Source organism: Rana temporaria, chromosome 9, assembly GCF_905171775.1.
Source record: "Rana temporaria chromosome 9, aRanTem1.1, whole genome shotgun sequence".
Classification (NCBI taxonomy): Eukaryota; Metazoa; Chordata; class Amphibia; order Anura; family Ranidae; genus Rana; species Rana temporaria.
The window spans coordinates 6,270,248-6,285,949 of NC_053497.1; the positions used below are offsets into that span (position 1 = coordinate 6,270,248).

Here is a 15,702-nt window from a genome sequence, read left to right on the forward strand (position 1 = left end):
GAAACGTGTTGGGAAGTTTACTCTTTATTGCTGTTTCCATGAAATCTTGTTGAACTGTACTCGCCAATTGTTATGTTTTAACATTTTTTTATTTTGTTTTTTAAAATGAAACATTTCTTATTCATTATAGATGATACCATTTCAATTTATTCGGCACCTTAAAAATCCCCCCAAAAAAACTCCTTTCATCCAACAGTATACATATTTTTATGTTCATACTGTTTTTTTTTTTTTTTTTAAATAATACTATCCATTAACCCCTTCAATACTGGGAACTTTCACCCCCAATTTTCAGCTTTCAGCCCTCTCACACTTTAAATGACAATTGCGCAGTCATGCAACGCTGTACCAATATGACATTTTTATCATTTTTTTTGAGAGAGAGAGCTTTCTTTTTTTCTTTTTTTTTTTTTTTGATCAAAGCCAAGCCGGGGAGGAACACGACTAGTCAGGCACATCGCAGGTGGAGGCGTCCCCCAGCCATCTATCCCAAACCTTGTGGTATTTGTCTGGGCATCCCCTATGGACATAGAGTAGCTTTTTGAAGGGTAGAGTAGTGTTAACAGCTCTGATCCACTGCTGCAGTGTGGGGGGCCCTCATCCAAGTCTTAGCCATCTGAAGCCTGGCCAGGAATAATGGGCTAGATTCAAGTAGCCCGCCATAAGTTTGTGCGGGCGTAGCATATGTTATTTAAGCTACGCCGCCGCAACTTACACGTGCAAGTGCAGTATTCACAAAACACTTGCTCCGTAAGTTGCGGCGGCGTAGCGTAAATGGGTCTGGCGTAAGCACGCTTAATTCAAATTAGTATGAGGGGGGCGTGTTTTATGTTAATGGGTGGTGACCTGACGTGATTGACGTTTTTCCCGAACGGCACATGCGCCGTCCGTGGAATTTCCCAGTGTGCATTGCTCCAAAGTACGCCGCAAGGACATCATTGGTTTCGACGTGAACGTAAATTACGTCCAGCCCTATTCGCGAACGACTTACGCAAACGACGTAAAAAATTCAAAATTCGACGCGGGAACGACGTCTATACTTAACATTGCATACGCCTCATAATACCAGGAGCAACCTTACGCCGAAAAAGCCTAATGTAAACGACGTAAATAAATTGCGCCGAGCGTACGTAAATTTGTTAAAAGGTGTATCTAGGTCATTTGCATATTCTACGCCGGAAGCGCCACCTAGCGGCCAGCGTAAATATGCACCCTAAGATACGACGGTGTAAGAGACTTACGCCAGTCAGATCTTAGGCTAATGTCGGTGTATATTGTTTTCTGAATACAGAAAAAAGATGCGCAGCTTTGAATTTACGCGGCGTATCTATAGATACGCCGGCGTAAATCAATGCTGAATCTAGCCCAATGTTTCCTGTAGAAATATATTCAGGTACTTTTCGGCTTCCGGGAGTGAAAGAAGCCCCAGCACACACTGACGGGGGCAGAGGGACAGTGGGGAGCCCATGCTGTCGTGGAGGAACCGGACCACCTGGGTTCAGAACCCCTGTGCGCATGTCCAGAGGAGATGATAGAAGGTGGCGCTGGGATGGTCGCACCCGGGGCAGATGGGGTTGTACCAGTGTCACTCTGTAGGTAGGGCGTCAGGTATGATCGGTGGAGGATATAAAGGTGGGTGAGGCGGTCAGAGATCTTGGGAGAAACAGTTCTGCAATTGGCGAGGGGTTCCTCCCAGTCCTCAGCCGACACCTCGCCCAAGTCAGGTTCCCAACGGGATTTCAGCTGATGGGTGATGGCAGCGCCCGAGGGTGCCAAAAGATAGGCGTAGAACTGGGAGATCAGTTTTTTAGGGTCCATGCCCAGGACAAAGTCCACTGGCAGCGGGACCTCGAGAACAGGGACGGCGTCCCCAAACTGTGTATTGAGTGCGTGTCGGAGCTGGAGGTAGCGGAAGAACATATGATTGGGCAGGGCGAAGATGTTTTTAAGGGACTGGTAAGACCTAACCGCTCCATGGGCCACAACTTGCATTAAATATATGACGTCCTTATTGACCCACATGTAGTGATCGGGGACCATGGCCACCTCGGGCAATTGCTGGTTACTCCAGAGGGGCGTGCGCGACTGTAGGGATGGCGCCTCACCGTGAAGCATAGCGAGTTGCCATATTTTGCAGTGGTGAAACAGCATGTGTCTCCTATCGCCCGTCTGGGGTGAACCATGAGGTCCACAGAACAGAACCTGGAAGGGGTGTGACAGCGGGCCAGGGATCTGGGAACATACCAGGGCCGAGTAGCGTTCTCTGTCTGAGTGGTTAAGGTAGTAGAAGTGGGAGAGCTGGGATGCTATGTAGTAGAAGGGGAGGTCAGGGACCGAGGTGCCACCCAGGTTGAAAGGGCACTTCAGAACTCGCCTTGACAGTTTGTGTCGGGAGGAGCCCCAGACAAACGAGTTAAGGATAGACTCCATGGCTTTAAATATACGGAGGGGGATATAAAGCGGGGCCTGCCAAAAGGCATAGAGCAGTTTTGGGAGGAGGATCATCTTGACCAGGTTAATTCGGCCCATAACCCCAAGGGGGAGACGAGACCATATCTGCCTTTTGGTCTTCAGGGTATTGAATACGGGCTTAATGTTGAGGGCAATGTAGTCTAGGGGGGATCTGCAGACATGGATACCTAGGTATTTAATAGCGTTCGTTCTAACAAGAGGGAGTGCGGCTTGGTCAGCAGTGGGGGCGCCTAAGTCTAGGGGGAGGATGTGAGACTTGGCCCAGTTTATCTGCAACCCCGAGAATGCCCCGATGGCTGTTATGATTTGTAGGGCTGTCTGGAGCGAGGGGCCAGCATCCATGAGGTAGAGGAGCATATCGTCCACATAGAGACTGACCACCTTGGTCGTCCGACCACAGCGCAGTCCTCCGATTCCCGCATGGCCCCTAAGGGCAATAGCAAGGGGTTCTACAGCCAGGGCGTACAGTAAGGGCGATATGGGGCAACCCTGGCGCGTGCCTCGGGAAAGAGGGTGAGGACCTGCCGTTAACTTGGATACTCACCGTGGGGGCCTGGTATAGGAGTTGAAGCCACTTTACAAAGTTTGGGCCGAAGCCAAATCTGCGGAGGCACTCCCACAGGTAGCTCCATTCCACGGAGTCGAACGCCTTAGCGGCGTCGAGGCTAACGACCACCCTGGAACCCATGTCCGAGTGCCGGGCCTGGAGGTTCATGTGCAACCGCCTGAGATTAAAATCTGTGTTTTTGTCGGGCATGAACCCCGGTCTGGTCGGGGTGCACTAAGCTAAGGATTACTTTGTTAAGGCGCAGAGCCAGAATCTTAGCTAGAATTTTCACGTCTAGTTGGAGAAGGGAATAGGGCCGGTAGGATTCGGGGAATAGTGGGTCCTTGCCTGGCTTGGGTATCAGAACAATAAGGGCTTCGCCCATAGATGCCGGGAGTGTGTTTGTGTCGAAGATGTGCGTATACAGCTTACAGTTGAGTTTAGGGACGAGGGTCTCGCTGAACTGTTTATAGAACTCGAGTGGGAGCCCGTCCGAGCCCCCGGCACCTTGGATGTAGGGAGGCGCGACAGGGCCTCCACTATGCAGTCCGTGGTGATGGGTGCCTCAAGTTGGGCTGTCTGGGCCGGGGAAAGCGTGGGAAAAGTGACATCCCGCAGGAAGGCAGACAGCTCCTCCTGGGAGTGGCGAGCGGTGGAGGAGTAGAGCCTTGAATAGAAGGACCTGAACTCCTCAGCCACCAGGTCGGGGTCCGTGAGCGTAGCCCCGGATGCCGCCTGGAGAGCCACCACCACCGGGGGCTTGTGGTCTAAGTGGGCCATGTAGGCGAGGAGCTTACCCGCTCGCTCGCCGTGTTCATAGGTGCGTTGTTTGCTAAAGAAAATGCCCTGCATCTCGAAGTGCAGCTGACCCGTGAGTCTGGTCTGTAGACGCAGCTGAGATGCGTTCGCAGCTGTCGGGTCGGTCTGGAAAGTCTGATCTAGGGCATTTAAGCTCTGCTCCGCCTGGCGGATCAGTAGCTTGCAGGAGGCCTTATGTCTATTGATACGCGTAGACAGGATCATGCGGGCGTGAATTTTGAAGGCCTCCCAATTCGTGCGGAAGTAGTATTCCCACTCGGACTGGACGGCGTCCAGGTCCGGGAGGGCGTTAAGCCAGAACGGATTCAGCCTCCATCGCAGGAGGAGCCGGGAGCCTTAGTGTGACCCAGTACGGGGAGTGGTCGGAGAGTATTCTAGTGTCGAAGCCTACGTCTAGGAGGTGTGGGAGGGGCCAATGAGAATGAGATCTATTCGGGACATTGCTGCACGTGAGGGGGGGAAACAGGAGAAACCAGGTTGCGTCGGGTGTCTGTGATGCCATGTATCAGTGAGGGCAATTTCGTCTAGGAACCTCCCAAATCTGGTGATCCCAGACGGGGGGCCTAAGGAGGTGGCTGGGCTCAGTCTGTCCAGGCTCGGGGCAATGACCATGTTGAAGTCACCCGCCCAAATGGCCGGGGGGGGGGGATATAGAAGGCCAGGAGAAGAGTTTCCAAGCCCGCAACAGTAGCATGCAGAAACAGAAAACGTCCCTGGGGGTCCGACTGTAGTACGTGAAGCTGGAACTGCATCGACCTGGCGATGAGGATCGCGATCCCGCGGGAGTTTGGAGGTATGTGGGGCCTGGTACACCCATCCCACCCAGGGTTTTTTAAGGCACATCTGTTTCTGGCCCATAAGGTGAGTCTCAACAAGAATTGAAATGTCCGCTCGCTGGGACTTAAGGTGGGAGAGGACTGCCGATCGCTTGGCCCGCTCACCCAGACCCCGGACATTCCAAGTCACTATTTTTAAGGAGGCCATAGTGGGGAGAAAGGAATAGGCGAGTGCAGCCATGCCCCCAAAAGGCAGCAGGCAGCACACGGCATTGGGTAAATCATTATATACAACCCGGTGGGACAAACGCATATATATTAACCACCCGGGAGGCCATGGAGGCGCAGGATGTGCGCCACACCGCCGCGGGGAGCCCAAAGACGGCTCATACCCAAGGAAGGCAAGGCCCACCCAGCCGGGCGGGCCCCGCACAATGGCGTCAGCAGCATGACAAAAGGAGAAACATAGTACATGCAGTACATCAGCGGGGGTTTGAAAAATAATAGACAGGAGAGAAAGTGCACAATAAACAACAAAAAACAAACAGTCTGCAAAAACACTGGACCAGCATAACAGGTTTAACGCACCGCCTCCCACTGCAAGCAGGGGGGCAGAGGCTGACCAGGGAAACTTTAGTAGATTGATGGCAGTCAGGGGTGGCATGTATGCCCGATGCCCGGGACGGCCACCAAGGTCAGGGGGACGACCAAACTGGAGAGCACACAGTAGTGCAGGGGAGATATCCAGTCTTGGGGGATATGGGTGCGAGTGAGCCGCCCGAGACTTGCATAGTACACATAATGTCAGGGGGAGTTGTGGGGGTAAAGAGGGAAAAGCGAGACAAGCAGAGGGCTTCAGCCAGGGGCGGTGGGGAGGAGAGGTGGGCGCCAAAGCATATAATGCCAACTCACGGTTCCAGGAGAAACGGGAAGGAGACAGATAGGCAAAGAGTGATGGGCATCTGGCTCCAGGCCGCCGGCGACCATGTCATTCGGGGATCAGGAAATTAGGCATGTGCTGGACCAGCTTCGCCGCGGCGCTTCAGCCAGGAGAAGACAGCCTGGGGATCTTCAAAGAACTGCGCCCTCCCGTCACCCACCACCGGGAGCTGCGCAGGGAAGAGCATCGCGTATGACAGGTGATGCACATGGAGCTGCCGCTTAGCCTCTGTGAAGCAAGCTCTCTTCTTCTGAACCTCGGCCGAGAAGTCCGGGAACACCGCCACGGTGGTGTTGCCAAGGGGGATGTTGCCTTTCTCACGGGTAAGTCAAAGGATGGCATCGCGATCGCGGTAGTTCATGAACTTGGCTATGAAGGTTCTCGGCGGGGCTCCAGCAGGGGGGGGTTTTGCAGCGAGGTGGTGGGCACTCTCCACCACAAAGGTTGAGATGAAGGTCTCCCTGCCAAATGTCTTGACCAGCAGATTTTCGAGGTATGTGGGGGGTCCGCTCCCTCGGTTCTTTCAGGGAGTCCCACGAAGCGCAGGTTGCACCTCCGAAGACGATTCTCCATATCGTCCTGCTTGGAGAGGACTGCGTTAAGCTGATGCTGTAGCTGTTGGGTGGTGACTTGGAGTGGATGTAGGCCCTCCTTCACGTGGCCGACACGGCGCTCAGTCTCTGACACACGTTCCCGCAGCTTGTGCATATCCAGACGGATGTGGGATGTGTCGACCTTCACCTCCTCGATCCTGGAAGTTTGGCACACGGCAATGGCCTCCAGCACCCTAGCAGTGTCGCCGGAGGGCCACTCGTCTTCCTCCGGGAGTGGGGCGACGCCATCTTCCTCCCCAGGGCCCCGCTTCTCGTGGCGGTACTTGTGGAGCTTGGCGAGGGTTCCGGATCTTTTTGGGGGAGACATGACGGCTCAGGGATGTGCAGGCAGTACAGGGTAGTTCTGTGTCTAAGTTGCGGGAAGTTTAGCCCCCAGGATCGGGTGAAAAGGATCAGTCTCGAGCGGAGCTCTCACCCTACTCCATGTAGCTCCAGACCACGCCCCCTGAGAAAGAGCTTTATTTTGGTGGTATTTAATCACCACTGGGTTTTTTCTTTTTTTTTTTTGCTAAACAAATGAAAAAAGTTTTTCTTATTTGCAAAATCTTATAACAGGAACTAAGTAATTTTTCTCCTTCACTGATAGGCTGCACTGATGGACACTAATAGGCTGCACTGATGGGCACTGATAGGCTGCACTGATGGGCACTGATAGGCTGCACTGATGGGCACTGATAGGCTGCACTGATGGGTACTGATAGACTGCACTGATGGGCCACACGGATGGGCTGAACTGATGGGCTGCTCTGAAGGGCACTGATGGGCTGCTCTGAAGGGCACTGATGGGCTGCTCTGAAGGGCACTGATGGGCTGCTCTGAAGGGCACTGATGGGCTGCTCTGAAGGGCACTGATGGGCTGCTCTGAAGGGCACTGATGGGCTGCTCTGAAGGGCTGCTCTGAAGGGCTGCTCTGATGGACTGCTCTGAAGGGCTGCTCTGATGGACTGCTCTGAAGGGCTGCCCTGATGGACTGCTCTGAAGGGCTGCCCTGATGGACTGCTCTGAAGGGCTGCCCTGATGGACTGCTCTGAAGGGCTGCCCTGATGGGCTGCTCTGAAGGGCTGCCCTGATGGGCTGCTCTGAAGGGCTGCCCTGATGGGCTGCTCTGAAGGGCTGCCCTGATGGGCTGCTCTGAAGGGCTGCCCTGAAGGGCACTGATGGGCTGCACTGAAGGGCACTGATAGGCTGCAGGACGGGTCAGAGACGGCACAATGTGTGCTCAGAACAGGACGGGTCAGAGACGGCACAGAACAGGATGGGTCAGAGATGGCATGGAACAGGACGGGTCAGAGATGGCACAGTGTGTGCACAGAACAGGACGGGTCAGAGACGGCACAATGTGTGCTCAGAACAGGACGGGTCAGAGACGGCACAATGTGTGCTCAGAACAGGACGGGTCAGAGACGGCACAATGTGTGCTCAGAACCGGACGGGTCAGAGACGGCACAGTGTGTGCTCAGAACCGGACGGGTCAGAGACGGCACAGTGTGTGCTCAGAACCGGACGGGTCAGAGACGGCACAATGTGTGCTCAGAACCGGACGGGTCAGAGACGGCACAATGTGTGCTCAGGATGGGTCAGAGACGGCACAATGTGTGCTCAGAACCGGATGGGTCAGAGACGGCACAATGTGTGCTCAGAACCGGACGGGTCAGAGACGGCACAATGTGTGCTCAGAACAGGACGGGTCAGAGACGGCACAATGTGTGCTCAGAACAGGACGGGTCAGAGACGGCACAATGTGTGCTCAGAACAGGACGGGTCAGAGACGGCACAGTGTGTGCTCAGAACCGGATGGGTCAGAGACGGCACAGTGTGTGCTCAGAACCGGACGGGTCAGAGACGGCACAATGTGTGCTCAGAACCGGACGGGTCAGAGACGGCACAATGTGTGCTCAGAACCGGATGGCTCAGAGACGGCACAATGTGTGCTCAGGATGGGTCAGAGACGGCACAATGTGTGCTCAGAACCGGACGGGTCAGAGACGGCACAATGTGTGCTCAGAACCGGACGGGTCAGAGACGGCACAATGTGTGCTCAGAACAGGACGGGTCAGAGACGGCACAATGTGTGCTCAGAACAGGACGGGTCAGAGACGGCACAATGTGTGCTCAGAACAGGACGGGTCAGAGACGGCACAATGTGTGCTCAGAACAGGACGGGTCAGAGACGGCACAATGTGTGCTCAGAACAGGACGGGTCAGAGACGGCACAATGTGTGCACAGAACAGGACGGGTCAGAGACGGCACAATGTGTGCTCAGAACAGGACGGGTCAGAGACGGCACAATGTGTGCTCAGAACAGGACGGGTCAGAGACGGCACAATGTGTGCTCAGAACAGGACGGGTCAGAGACGGCACAATGTGTGCTCAGAACAGGACGGGTCAGAGACGGCACAATGTGTGCTCAGAACAGGACGGGTCAGAGACGGCACAATGTGTGCTCAGAACAGGACGGGTCAGAGACGGCACAATGTGTGCTCAGAACAGGACGGGTCAGAGACGGCACAATGTGTGCTCAGAACAGGACGGGTCAGAGACGGCACAGTGTGTGCTCAGAACACCCGTCCCGTTCTGCAATTGTTTGCTCGCTCTCCACGTACGCTGCGCTCGCCAACTCTGCTATTCTGGAAAGTGGTTAATAATGCAGAAGGTTTTGTTTCCAGTGAAGGATTTCCTGTCTGTCGGGGTGAGGAGAGCGCCATTCAGTGGCCTCTTCTCTTTGCTGATTCACCTTGGTGAGTATCCTGTAGATTTCTGCAGATTATTGTCGCTTATCTGCTTTATTTTGGTGCTTAGAAAGTTCTCAGAATCCCCCCTCCCCCAATGTTCCCCCCCCCCCCCCCCCCCCCAATGTTTTCCTGGAAGTTGTTGTGCATGTTATATATTGTAGTGTATAGAATTAGGCAGGACTTTCATGTTTATGTTGTGGACTTCTCTCTCTCTCTCTCATTGGCTGTGAATGTTCTATACGGGTTTCTGGTCCCTCATGTGTGGCTTGTGAATTATTCTGGGCTTTTCCCCCGGGTGATCTTCCTCTGTGATTGCGGACGTATTATTGATCTAATGACATTTAGAAGTAGCACAGTGATGACGTTCTTCACCTTCCTGATGACCTCACATGTGCTGTTACTAAGCCGCACCCCCCGGGCTGCTGATTGGAGGGTAAATCCAGCCCTCCTGTTACTGGGCCTTTACCCCATTAGTCCAGTGGGGGTCCCGGGCCAAAGACGGGAGTTATTTTCCATGGGGTGCAGGTGGAATATAACCAGGGTCCAGGTCCAGCACTGGCTCCTCCTAGCCGATGTGCTCTTTATGGGGCATGCTCCTGACCCCTGCACGATGCAAGCTCCTGACCCCTGCGCACTGCATACTCCTAACCCCTTGCACTCTGCACAGGGCATACTCCTGACCCCTGCGCTCTGCATACTCCTGACCCCTGCGCTCTGCATGCTCCCGGCCCCTGCGCTGTGCATGCTCCCGGCCCCTGCGCTGTGCATGCTCCCGGCCCCTGCGCTGTGCATGCTCCCGGCCCCTGCGCTGTGCATGCTCCCGGCCCCTGCGCTGTGCATGCTCCCGGCCCCTGCGCTGTGCATGCTCCCGGCCCCTGCGCTGTGCATGCTCCCGGCCCCTGCGCTGTGCATGCTCCCGGCCCCTGCGCTGTGCATGCTCCCGGCCCCTGCGCTGTGCATGCTCCCGGCCCCTGCGCTGTGCATGCTCCCGGCCCCTGCGCTGTGCATGCTCCCGGCCCCTGCGCTGTGCATGCTCCCGGCCCCTGCGCTGTGCATGCTCCCGGCCCCTGCGCTCTGCATGCTCCAGGCCCCTGCGCTCTGCATACTCTCGACCCCTGCGCTCTGCATACTCTCGACCCCTGCATGCTCCCGGCCCCTGCGCTGTGCATGCTCCCGGCCCCTGCACCGTGCATGCTCCCGGCCCCTGCGCCCTGCATACTCCCGGCCCCTGCGCCCTGCATGCTCCCGGCCCCTGCGCCGTGCATGCTCCCGGCCCCTGCGCTGTGCATGCTCCCGGCCCCTGCGCTGTGCATGCTCCCGGCCCCTGCGCTGTGCATGCTCCCGGCCCCTGCATACTCCTGACCCCTGCGCCCGTGCACGATGAATACTCCTGACCCCTTTATGCTGCATACACCTGCACAGTGCATGCTTCATACTCCTGACCCCTGTGCATTGCATGCTCCCGACCCCTGCGCCCTGCATACTCCCGACCCCTGCGCTCTTCACGGGCATGCTGCTGATCCCTGCGTGGTTCAGGGGGCATGCTCCTGACCCCTGCACGATGCACACCCCTGACCCCTACTCACTGCATACTCTTTGACCCCTGCACTCTGCATGGGGCATGCTCCTGACCCCTGCACTCTGCATGGGGCATGCTCCTGACCCCTGCACTCTGCATGGGGCATGCTCCTGACCCCTGCACTCTGCATACTCCCAGCCCCTGCGCTCTGCATACTCCCGGCCCCTGCGCTCTGCATACTCTCGGCCCCTGCGCTCTGCATACTCTCGGCCCCTGCGCTCTGCATACTCTCGGCCCCTGCGCTCTGCATACTCTCGGCCCCTGCGCTCTGCATACTCTCGGCCCCTGCGCTCTGCATACTCTCGGCCCCTGCGCTCTGCATACTCTCGGCCCCTGCGCTCTGCATACTCTCGGCCCCTGCGCTCTGCATACTCTCGGCCCCTGCGCTCTGCATACTCTCGGCCCCTGCGCTCTGCATACTCTCGGCCCCTGCGCTCTGCATACTCCCGGCCCCTGCGCCCTGCATACTCCCGACCCCTGCGCCCGTGCACGATGAATACTCCTGACCCCTTTATGCTGCATACACCTGCACTGTGCGTGCTTCATACTCCCGACCCCTGCGCCCTGCATACTCCCGACCCCTGCGCTCTTCACGAGCATGCTCCTGATCCCTGCGTGGTTCACGGGGCATGCTCCTGACCCCTGCACAATGCACACTTCTGACCCCTACTCACTGCATACTCTTTGACCCCTGCACTCTGCATGGGGCATGCTCCTGACCCCTGCACTCTGCATACTCCCGGCCCCTGCGCTCTGCATACTCCCGGCCCCTGCGCTCTGCATACTCCCGACCCCTGCGCTCTGCATACTCCCGACCCCTGCGCTCTGCATACTCCCGACCGATGCGCTCTGCATACTCCCGACCGATGCGCTCTGCATACTCCCGACCGATGCGCTCTGCATACTCCCGACCGATGCGCTCTGCATACTCCCGGCCCCTGCGCCCTGCATACTCCCGACCACTGCGCCCGTGCACGATGAATACTTCTGACCCCTTTATGCTGCATACACCTGCACTGTGCGTGCTTCATACTCCTGACCCCTGCGCATTGCATGCACCCTCCCGACCCCTGCGCTGTTCACGGGCATGCTTCTGATCCCTGCGCTGTTCACGGGGCATGCTCCTGACCCCTGCACGATGCACACTCCTGACCCCTACTCACTGCATACTCTTGACCCCTGCACTCTGCATGGGGCATGCTCCTGACCCCTGCACTCTGCATGGGGCATGCTCCTGACCCCTGCACTCTGCATACAAGCAGAGCGCAGGGGTCAGGAGTATGCCTCAAGCAGAGCGCAGGAGTTAGGAGTGTGCAGGGGTCAGGAGCGTTCATCTGACGGGTCAGGAGTATGCAGCACACAGTGCAGGAGTTTGCAGCGTGCAGAGGTCAGGAGTTTTCCCCGTGAAGAGTGCAGGGGTCAGGAGTATACAGAGCACTCTGCATACCCCTGACCCCTGTGGAAGGAGGCAAGAGACAGTAATGACACTTAATGCTCTGGACTGAGACAAGTGTACACTATAGAGGGATAGGCTTTGTTCATATTTCATGTCTGAGGTTTACAACCACTTTAAGCCCACTCCCTGCTGTTCTCTCTCTCCTTGAGACTGGTCTGGTCTCCGCCCCCTCCTGTAGTTTTCTACAGGCAGTCTGTAGTGGGTGGAGCCAGTGGGACCCCTCCCACATCTCTGTCCTCTGGACAGGCTTTGTACAGTACAGTGAGAGTCGGTTCACACATAGGCGGCACAACTTCGGGGGCGACTCTGAGGACGACTTTAGAGGCGATTCGCAAAACGACTTCTGTATAGAAGTCAATGCAGGTCGCCCCGAGCCGCCCCCAAAGTACTACAGGAACCTTTTTTCTAAGTCGGAGCGACTTGCATCGCTCCTATTAGAACGGTTCCATTGCATTGAATGGGACGCGACACGTTAGGCGGCTGAGCCGCCTGTCGTGTCGCCCCAGTGTGAACCGGGTCTTATTCTCACAAATATTGCATTGCAAAAACATTTGGTGCGCAACTTTGTTTCTAAATCATTAATTTTTTTTATATTTCAGATAAGTCAGAAAAAACTCAAAAAGTACGAGAGGGAATATCACATGATGAGAGAGCAACAGGCGCAGCAGGAGGACCCTGTGGAAAGATTTGAGGTGAGCGACATAAAAGGACAAACATAGTCAGGGCTGCTGATAAGGCAGTACAACCGGCCCTCCTGTACCGGGGCCCCATCAGTTCAAAAGGGGGGCTTGGGCACCTGTAGAGCAAGAGGGATAACTGTTATTGCCACTGCTGACACCGATCTTCTTGTGACTCCCACTGCACTGCCAGCTTCTCCTTCCACCCCACCCTTCGGCTGAGCTACAGTATCTAGTATTCAATTACCTGTGCCCCCCTTCCACCTGTTGTCTGGGCCCCCCCTGTGTGCCCCCTTCTACCCGCTGTCTGGGCCCCCCTGTGTGCCCCCTTCCACCCGCTGTCTGGGCCCCCCTGTGTGCCCCCTTCCACCCGCTGTCTGGGCCCCCCTGTGTGCCCCCTTCCACCCGCTGTCTGGGTCCCCCTGTGTTGCCCATCCACCCGCTGTCTGGGCCCCCCTGTGTGCCCCCTTCCACCTGCTGTCTGGGCCCCCCCTGTGAGCCACTTTCCACCTGTTGTCTGGACCCCCTGTGTGCCCCCTTCCACCTGCTGTCTGGGCCCCCCTGTGTGTCCCCTTCCACCCGCTGTCTGGGTCCCCCTGTGTTGCCCATCCACCCACTGTCTGGGCCCCCCTGTGTGCCCACTTCCACCTGCTGTCTGGGCCCCCCCTGTGAGCCACTTTCCACCTGTTGTCTGGACCCACTGTGTGCCCCCTTCCACCCGCTGTCTGGGCCCCCCTGTGTGTCCCCTTCCACCTGCTGTCTGGGCCCCCCTGTGTGTCCCCTTCCACCCGCTGTCTGGGCCCCCCTGTGTGCCCCCTTCCACCCGCTGTCTGGGCCCCCCTGTGTGCTCCCTTCCACCCGCTGTCTGTGCCCCCCCTGTGTGCCCCCTTCCACCCGCTGTCTGGGTCCCCCTGTGTGCCCCCTTCCACCCGCTGTCTGGGTCCCCCTGTGTGCCCCCTTCCACCCGCTGTCTGGGTCCCCCTGTGTGCCCCCTTACACCCGCTGTCTGGGCCCCCCCTGTGTGCCCCCTTACACCCGCTGTCTGGGCCCCCTCTGTGTGCCCCCTTCCACACACTGTCTGGGCCCCCTCTGTGTGACCCCTTCCACACGCTGTCTGGGCCCCCCTGTGTGCCCCCTTCCACACGCTGTCTGGGCCCCCCTGTGTGCCCCCTTCCACACGCTGTCTGTGCCCCCTTGTGTGCCCCCTTCCACCCGCTGTTGGGGCCCCCTTTGTGCCATTGTCTCTGCAGCACTGCTGGCTTCCCTCCTCTCATTTCAGGTTGGACAACGGTTCTATTTACTGGCCCATTCCTTCCCTGAATGAACACAGTGAGCAATCAGTACTGATCGCTTCTGTGTCCATTTTTACTGAAGCATAATAAACTGTTTACTATGCTTCCATTTGTGAATAAACAACCTCTTTCCACCTCCTGTCTGGGCCCCCCTGTGTTCCCCCATCCCCCCGCTGTCTGTGCCTCCTTCCACCCCCTGTCTGGGTCCCCCTGTGTTTCCCCTTCCACCCCGTGTGCCCCCTGCCACCGGCTGTCTGGACCCCCCCGTGTGCCCTCTTCCACCCGCTGTCTGGGCCCCCCTCTATTCCCCCTTTTACCCGCTGTCTGGACTCCCCTGTGTGCCCCCTTCCACCTGTTGTCTGGGCCCCCCTCTGTACCCCCTGTCTGGGCCCCCCTGTGTTCCCCCATTCCCCCGCTGTCTGGGCCCCCCTCTGTGCCCTTTTTCACCCCCTGTCTGGGTCCCCCTGTGTGCCCCTTTCCACCCTGTGTGCCCCCTGCCACCCGCTGTATGGATTCCCCTGTGTAGGCTTTGAGGTGCGGGTGGTAGGTGCAGATGCACCGTCTATCGCCACTTCCGACAGCCTGTCAAACTTAATGAGAGGCTGGCAGCTGCTGTGGCGGGAGGGTGTCCCGGGTAGTATTTATATTTAATGCAGTACGCACCTGCAGACGGCTCGCATGGGGCGTTTAACCCCCGGGGATGCGGCTCCAGCTTTTAGGTGTGGGCGGAGGGTAGAGATGCCAGCCCCCCTGCCAGCAGCCTGTCAAACTTTAAGAAGCTGGTGGACGGTGCACCAGGGAATACTTACAGTGGGGTATAGAAAAGAATCAATTTTTTCAAGATTTTCAATGGGGTTTAAGTCTCGGCTCTGACTAGGCCATGCAAGGACATTCCCGGCCTTCGCCGCCAACCACTGTGTGCTCATTGGTGGACATGCCCCGCCTTCGCCGCCAACCACTGTGTGCTCATTGGTGGACATTCCCCGCCTTCTCCAACCACTGTGTGCTCATTGGTGGACATTCCCCGCCTTCTCCTCCAACCACTGTGTGCTCATTGGTGGACATTCCCCGCCTTCTCCACCAACCACTGTGTGCTCATTGGTGGACATGCCCCGCCTTCGCCGCCAACCACTGTGTGCTCATTGGTGGACATGCCCCGCCTTCGCCGCCAACCACTGTGTGCTCATTGGTGGACATTCCCGCCTTCTCCTCTCACCACTGTGTGCTCATTGGTGGACATTCCCCGCCTTCTCCTCCAACCACTGTGTGCTCATTGGTGGACATTCCCCGCCTTCTCCTCCAACCACTGTGTGCTCATTGGTGGACATGCCCCGCCTTCGCCGCCAACCACTGTGTGCTCATTGGTGGACATGCCCCGCCTTCGCCGCCAACCACTGTGTGCTCATTGGTGGACATGCCCCGCCTTCGCCGCCAACCACTGTGTGCTCATTGGTGGACATTCCCCGCCTTCTCCTCTAGCCACTGTGTGCTCATTGGTGGACATTCCCCGCCTTCTCCTCCAACCACTGTGTGCTCATTGGTGGACATTCCCCACATTCTCCTCCAACCACTGTGTGCTCATTGTTCCTGTGTGCTTTGGGTCATTGCCATGTTGGAAGGTAAACCTTCTTCCCATTGACATCCATTTTTGCTTCTATCCTGACAAGTGCTCCAGTCCCTACTGCAGAGAAACACCCCTATAACAGGATATTACCCCCTCCATAACAGGATATTACCCCCTCCATAACAGGATATTACCCCCTCCATAACAGGATATTACCCCCTCCATACCAGGAT

General features: G+C 56.9%; 1 protein-coding gene across 2 annotated transcripts in view; it reads left to right on the forward strand.

The window, feature by feature from the left end:
* Positions 1 to 15,702, forward strand: part of RABGAP1 (RAB GTPase activating protein 1) — a 197,081-nt gene that overhangs the window by 153,332 nt on the left and 28,047 nt on the right. For both annotated transcript variants that reach the window (XM_040322729.1, XM_040322730.1), the window contains exon 20: positions 12,536 to 12,628. In XM_040322729.1, coding sequence (XP_040178663.1) covers positions 12,536 to 12,628 — 93 coding nt within the window. The remainder of the gene's footprint in view (positions 1 to 12,535; positions 12,629 to 15,702) is intronic.